The following is a 7,016-nucleotide window of genomic DNA, read 5'->3' as shown; positions in this document are numbered from 1 at the left end:
GTACAAGTTTCCAAAGGGGTATACAGTTTAATCACGGATTGCAACAACCAAAACACAGTGTGTCCTAAAATATATAGCAATTTAATCACGATTCAATAAATCCTGACCAGGCTTGCACTGTGCCCTTCTAAAATGTTTTTGCCTAGCTGAAATGTTGTCCTCGGCATGGGATAATGCCTTCTGCTTGACTGGATAGAGAGGGGGGTGTTTATTTGTATGTTCATATTGTAAACTACCCTGTGATCTTTGGACCATAAGGCAATTTAATAGTGATTTTAAAAAATACAGCAACCTCTGACTTTCCTGTGGCTGGAATGTCCCATACTGTACAGAGGTCCTTCTCTGCCCCTAGCCACAACTTCAATCTTCTTTCTCACTGGCTGCATTCCAGCTGTGAAACTCTCCTCTCCACCCACCTAACACACCAATCTTCAATTTAAGCATGTGAAGTTGTATCTGGGAGTCAGCAACCAGCAGCCATCAAAAAGCCAGCAGTGCTCACTAAGCAACTGTTTTTAAAGCAATCGACGCCCATCTTTAGCAAAAGTGCTCAACAAGTCAAGCAGAGAAGGGGGAAAAAGTCCCATCCTTCCTTGACATCCGTAACAATGTCTTCCTATTACGAGATAATTGCCACAAAGTGCACATCTATTTATGTTTATGCGGGGAAACAAAGCTGACAGAAGCCTCATCAAGCCTTTCAGGTTTGGGAGCCATCTGGACTCTACGCTCGGCCATATGGTCTGAGCTTAAGGACTTTAATTTGTGTTAAGTTGCAAGGCACACCGAGCGTCTGTCCTCCTCTACTCAGATGCGTTTCTTTCCTAATGGGAAGAAGAGTGGCATTTGCCAGCATCGCTGTTCCCTCTCCCTGTCGCGCTCTGGGACTAATAAGCAGCTGAAATGCCTTCTGTCCCCGTAGAACCAGTTCACGTGCCCCTTCGCGATCATGAGGAGTGTGAAACGAAGGAGAGGGAGAGACCGCGTGGGCTGGTGCCCGGTGGGGCTGAAGGGGCGGAAGGCAGGGAGCCCCACAGTGGGCGGAGACAGAGCCAAAGACAGGCAGAGCCAACTAAAGCCAGTTTGGCCCACCCACCTCCTCCCTCCCAAGCTCCAAAAGAGGCAACCCCGAGGCTAAGAAGGAGGAAGACCCTGGTCTGGTTGCATGTAAGAAAGGGTGAGGTTGGCGGGGCAGTGCTCCATTGTGCAGCTTCCACTCCAAAGAGAAGATAACCAGGACCCCGGTCCCCTGCACGCCCCCCAAAGCCAGGCTGTCTGGCGCAGTGGTTCAGGTGGATGGTAGAATTGGAAGGGACCACAAGGGTCGTCTTGCTATTGAGCTGCTTTTTAATGCACTTTGAATGTTGATAGGTATACCATAGGGGTTTTGACGTGAATTTACTTTGGTTCTTTTTTATATAATAATGATTTATAACAATAATTTATTATTTATACCTCCGCCCATCTGGCTGGGTTTCCTCAGCCACTCTGGACAGCTTCCAACAAAATATTAAAAATACAATATTCTTTGATATATGATTGTCCTGTCTCCGATTCCATTTGGAGAAATGGAGTGCCTTTTACAGCACATATGCAGTTTCTTAGGTCGAACTAAATTCTACTCCGAATGGGGGAAGCAATTTCACGCTCACGCTCCTTTACTATTAAGGTTGCAAGCCTACAAACTGTTACATGAGAGTAAGCCAACTTCCCAGTAAACATGCATGGAATTATTATTAATGATAGTCACTGCATTACCAGTTGCATATTCTATGGCTGAGCCATAATATTGCAAATGGGTTCTAGGGCAGAGATCAAAGGAAAACAGTTCTCCCCCCTCTATCATACAGAAGGCAGGCAGCGCCCTCTTCAGTCAGCCCCGCTCTTCCATCGATTGTTTCTGCCTGCCTTCGCTCATCCATACTTCTCTAGCTTCTGTTTGCAACTGTTCATCACAAGGCTGTGAGGCGCTCGCGTCCGGCAGGCGTCTCGCGAGGCTTTGCATTTCCGGTTCCGGGTGCTGCGGGTTGCTAGGGCCTGCTCCGGGTTGCTAAGAGAGGCCTAGCTAAGGCCCGAAGGCGTTATGGCGGGGAGTAGGTTGGAGAAGCTGGGCAGCGTCTTCAGCCGGTGAGGGAAGCTTTGCGGGTCCTCCATTTAGCAATTCGGGGGTATGGGATGGTGAGGAGGGACTGTCGAGGTTGCAGACTCGGGGCGGCTGGTGTAGCGGATAAGGAAGAGTGTGGAAGTCTCGATGAACCTTTGGGCCCTGGGCTCGAAGCGAGGTGTCATAAGAGACCGCAAGAAGGGCCCTTTTGGTTGGAAACAAATGTTCTTGTAGCTCAGGTGTGGGGGGGGGGGGAACCTGCGCGCCCTTCAGATGTTGCTGGACTACAACTCCCATCATCCCCCACCATGGTCATACTAGCTGGGGCTGATGGGAGTTGGAGTCAAATAGAAATCTGGAGTGCTACAGATTCACCCCCCCCCATTTCTTCCTTGCCCTATCTTAGACTGAGGACACCCTAAGCTTGTTTTTTTGCTGATGTCATACTCTTTCTTTCTTTCTTTCTTTCTTTCTTTCTCTCTCCCTCTGTATATTCCCTTTTAAAAATACTGCAGCACAAGGGACCTGCTACGTTCAGGGGTCATTCCTGAAGCCAAGAAACCCATTTGGTTCGATGTTTACGTCGCTTTTCCTCCGCTGAGGGAGCCTCTCTATCGGGAACTTCGTCCGCAATATGGCAAGATCCAAGATGTGGTCCCCCCCATCCTCTACAAGGAGGATGAGATTAGAGCGTAAGTTCACGCCCACACCTCTGCTACACACATTTCTGCTCTCGTTCATTCATTTGCTGATTGCATCATTATATCCCACATTTTTTCTATCTCCAAGGAGCTCCAAAGTGGTGTACGCCCCCATATAATCCTCACAACAACCCTGTGAGGTAGGTTAGGCTGAGTGGGAGTGTGGCTGGTCCAAGGTCACCCAGTGAGCGCTTTGTGGCCAAGTGGGGATTTGCACCCAGGTCATCTAGCAGTGAAATTGATGGACAGTAGATTCATCATGAAGAAAAGGGCGCCCTTCTTCCTTTTACAAGATGTGGTGATGGCAACTAACTGAAGAGGGCTTCACCATGGGAAGTGTTTATTTATTTTGGAAACTACTTGTGTTTTAAAGTGCAACCAAACATATATGCAATAAAAACCATGTAAAAAATGGTTAAAAATGGAGATCAGCTAACTATTACTGGAGTTGCTGTTGTTGTTAATTGCCTGTGTAAGCTTGGTAGCATAAAAAGGTTTCCAGCAGAGCTTGACAAATTTTTGGAAGAGGTAAGGCCTATTGGTGACTGTTAACCATGAAGGGCAAATGACATGTTCACATTCAGAGGTAGTATGCTTCTAGGGACATAGGAAGCTGCCTTATACAGAGTCGTATGCTTAGTACATTCAGCTCAGTCTGCACTGACTGGCAGGTGTCTCTACAGGATTTCAAACAAGGAAAATACCCATCCCTACCTGGAGACTGAAACTGGGGCCTTCTGCATGCAAAGCTCAGGCTCTACCACTGAGCTTTAGCTCTTCCCCCAAATGCTGAATATCAATTGGGTTTTTTGGGGGGGCGGGGAGCTGTTGCCTTTAGGTTCTACTTTGGGCTTCATTGACACATCTGATTTACTACTGTGAAAAGGAGAATGGAGGTCTAGATGGCTCTTCTGTTAATGATTCCCATTTTTTTTTAATTCCAAGGAAATTACTGGTAGCTTGGCTGCCTGGTTATATTAGGAAATTCTTGCTTGAGCAGAACTTCTAGTAGGGCACGCATCTCAAAAATGTTTGCCACTCTCAGTCTCCTGTGAATAAGTTTGAAGTCTTTAGTGGATGCCTGGCACGTAACCAGAAATGTCCACTGGAATTTCAAGTATTCCTTGGAATGTAAATACTGTAAGTTATCTGACTGCTCATCACCCATGCCTGAGCCTACATTCAGGAAATAAAAGAAGTTTTGTTTAGAACTCCATCCCAAGTGCTTGGAGTAACCAGCAATAGTCTTGTGCAAAATGTGTCCATATTACAGATTTGTATACACACCTGCATGCTTTATCTAAATCTGTGTCGCCAGAAGGCAGCCAGCCCTAAGGCTGTCCTGTGTTGGCTAAATCAATAATCAACTTTGGCATTGGTTGGTCAGCAGGGAAGACAGTTTCATAAGTTGATGCTTATGACCTTACAGAGGATTGGAAATTGTAATCTGAGGTAGGCATGGGGAGGGGGACTACCTTTATTCTGGATTAATTTACTTGCAACCCTTTTGCTTCTGGCTGTACCCACCATTTGCGCCCACTACTCACTGCTTGTATATAGTCCCCAACAGAATGTGACTTGACTTAGTCTTGAAGGGTGTAGGAATCTAGCTCAGATCATAAAGGGGGCGGGGAACCCTCTAGAAATTGCCTTTGCTTTATCACTACTAGATCTACATATTTATTGACATTACTGTCTTTATATAGATCAGTCCCAAACTGAAACTACTTGTCTTATTTATTAGGAAATTTTATAAAGCTTATGGAAATGGTCCAAGAGCCTTTGAACTGTCCAGATTAAACTTCAAATCCACCTGCCAAAGGTAAGTGAACAAACTCTGACATGAAGATTTGCCCCTGGAATGATGGAGGAATAGGGATTCATTTTCCCTGCTTGTTGCTGTTTGACTGGTGATGGGTGCCTTGAATTTCAGGTTTGTTGAGAAATACATTGAACTGCAGAAACAGGGAGAAATCGATGACGACAAACTGTTTGAAGAAACAGGGAAAGCACTCTTGGCCGAGGGACTTCTTTTACGCAGAAAAGTGACAGAGAATGTAAGTATTCCAAAGAGTTGCTCTAAAGGAGAGGCAGGGGCTGTTAAGTTTTTTAATGGTCTTTGGGGCCTCAGTGTATGAGGGCCATGGACTTGAAGACTGGTGGTTGGAGTTTAGCTTTGGAAATGGCCTTAGCTGGTGATTAACCAGAGCTAACATGACAACTAAGTTACCATTGTAATGCGTGTGAACCCTTACAAGATAAATTTAAAAAGCAGTTTACTACTCAGAGGGTAACCATGTTTTATTTCTGTCCACATTCACTTTCACGATTAAGTCCTGATATAACAAAGGCAGTTTTAAGGTTACAGTGGTGGTTCTTGTGGCACATTGGTTATCCAGGGGGCACTGTCACATAGAGGAGACTCTTTGGGGTAGAGTAGGGACTGGTGTTCCAATGTTTTCCTTGACATTGGCCTATAAATGTAGAGCCAGACTAGACAAGACCCAATACACACAGATAAATTGTGTGGGTGGCTTTTAAAAAATAAATGGAATGTGTGAGGGGGGTGGGTGGGATGATCTGGATCAGAATGCTGTTGGGAATTGGTTAAGCCTTTGCTCCCTGAGGAAGGGCCATCACTCAGTGATAGAGCATCCGCTTTGCATGAAGAAGGTCCCAGGGTCAATACTTGGCATCTCTAGATGGGTCTGTGAGAGTTTCCCTGCCTGAAACCCTGGAAAGCTGCTGTCAGTCATTGCAGACAATATTGAGCCAGATGGACCAATGGCTCCAGCTCTGTATAAGGCAGCTTCCTATGTTCTTATGTTGTGTTCTTGGTGAGGATCTTCCATTGGCATTAGTGGAACGGCTCCCCCCGCCCCTTATGAAGCAAAATAGTAGGTGTGGATGCCCCAAGTTAGATCAAGACCACAGTGGCGGACAAAGGGTTTGAACCAAAAACCCTGTCCCAGAGTCCTCAGCCACTTACTTCCAAAAACTATTATTGCAGTGGATAACTCTGTGAATAGCATCTCATCTAGTTTGGCCCTAATATAACTGCCCATAGCTGAGGTCAGTAGTGGAGCAACTGCTTTGCATACAGGAAGTCCCTGGTCCAATCGCCAGCATCTCCAGGTAGGGTTGTGTAAGATTCCTTGTCTGAAACTCTGGAGAGTTGAGCCAGTCGGTGTAGACAGTATTGAGCTGCATGGATTAATGGCCTGACTTTGTGTAAGGAAGCATCATGTGCTTTAATTTCCTGATGCTACAGCAGGGGTGGGAGGTCTTCAGCCTTCCATGTATTGCTGATCTACAGGTCGCATCAGCCCTGGCAAGCATGGCCAGTGGCTAGGGATCAGGGGAGTTACAGTTACAGTAACATCTGGAGGGCTGAAGGTTCCCACCCACAAGGATGCTACAGCAACCCTGTAAGGGGTTAGACTCGAGCTGCTGACTCTGTTTCATTCTTCCCTCTGTCTTGTTCATCTGCTTGTAATGTCCAGGTAGCCCAGCAGGCTTCTCCGGAAGCCAGAACCAGGGACCCGATGTTAGAGATGCGACTCCAGAGCGTGTTGCAGGAGATGCAGGACGGCAAGCAGGAGCAGGAGCTTGAAACCACAGATGCACCAGAGAAAGGTCCTGCCCCATCCTAAGGGCTCCATATTTTTCGGTTGCCTTGTAAAAGAAGGGTTAGATGCCACTGAATGTCTTCTCTGTGGGCATATGACTGGCTGGACTTAGAGACACTTACAAACAAGCGGTTGGCCTTTTTCCATCCACCTCACTATTTCATGTTGTTACACACATTGACTTGCAACAAAAGGATAACGAGGACTTTGTCTCATTGTGACTTGCTATGGCACAGGAGGGGCCAGTCCTGCACACTCATGTGCCTAATATGATGGATTTGATTATTAAAACTTCCTTCAGGAGTGTGTCTTGCCTTGGATGTTTGAGCTTTCATTTATGCGGTGGGTGAAGGGCTTGTGGAGTCGTCTGGTCACTAGGCTGCTATTCTTTACACTCACTTGGCAGGAAGTCCCATTGAACTCAGTAGGACTGACTCCTGAGTGGATAGGATTGCACTGTGTGAAAGGACAAACTGAAGTTTTGTTTGCATCCTTTTGTGTGTGTGTGTGGGGGGGGGGTGTTCTTTCTCCCTTGCAGAATATAATTATGGCATATAATATGGACAAAACTGATGGTTCTAA

The 7,016-nt window shown here is 46.3% G+C and overlaps 1 protein-coding gene across 1 annotated transcript; it reads left to right on the top strand.

The window, feature by feature from the left end:
* The first annotated feature begins 1,979 nt into the window (after window positions 1-1,979).
* On the top strand, window positions 1,980-6,740 carry MRPS23 (mitochondrial ribosomal protein S23). The gene is made up of 5 exons (XM_028708407.2): window positions 1,980-2,127; window positions 2,620-2,796; window positions 4,550-4,627; window positions 4,739-4,862; window positions 6,309-6,740. Exons 1-5 carry the CDS (start codon window positions 2,084-2,086, stop codon window positions 6,456-6,458), a joined length of 573 nt encoding a protein of 190 aa, XP_028564240.2. The 5' UTR covers window positions 1,980-2,083; the 3' UTR covers window positions 6,459-6,740.
* Window positions 6,741-7,016: the final 276 nt, after the last annotated feature.

This window comes from Podarcis muralis, chromosome 15 (genome assembly GCF_964188315.1).
Source record: "Podarcis muralis chromosome 15, rPodMur119.hap1.1, whole genome shotgun sequence".
Lineage (NCBI taxonomy): Eukaryota > Metazoa > Chordata > Lepidosauria > Squamata > Lacertidae > Podarcis > Podarcis muralis.
The sequence above is the reverse complement of the archived record's forward strand: the minus strand, read 5'-3'. Positions and strand labels throughout refer to the sequence as shown.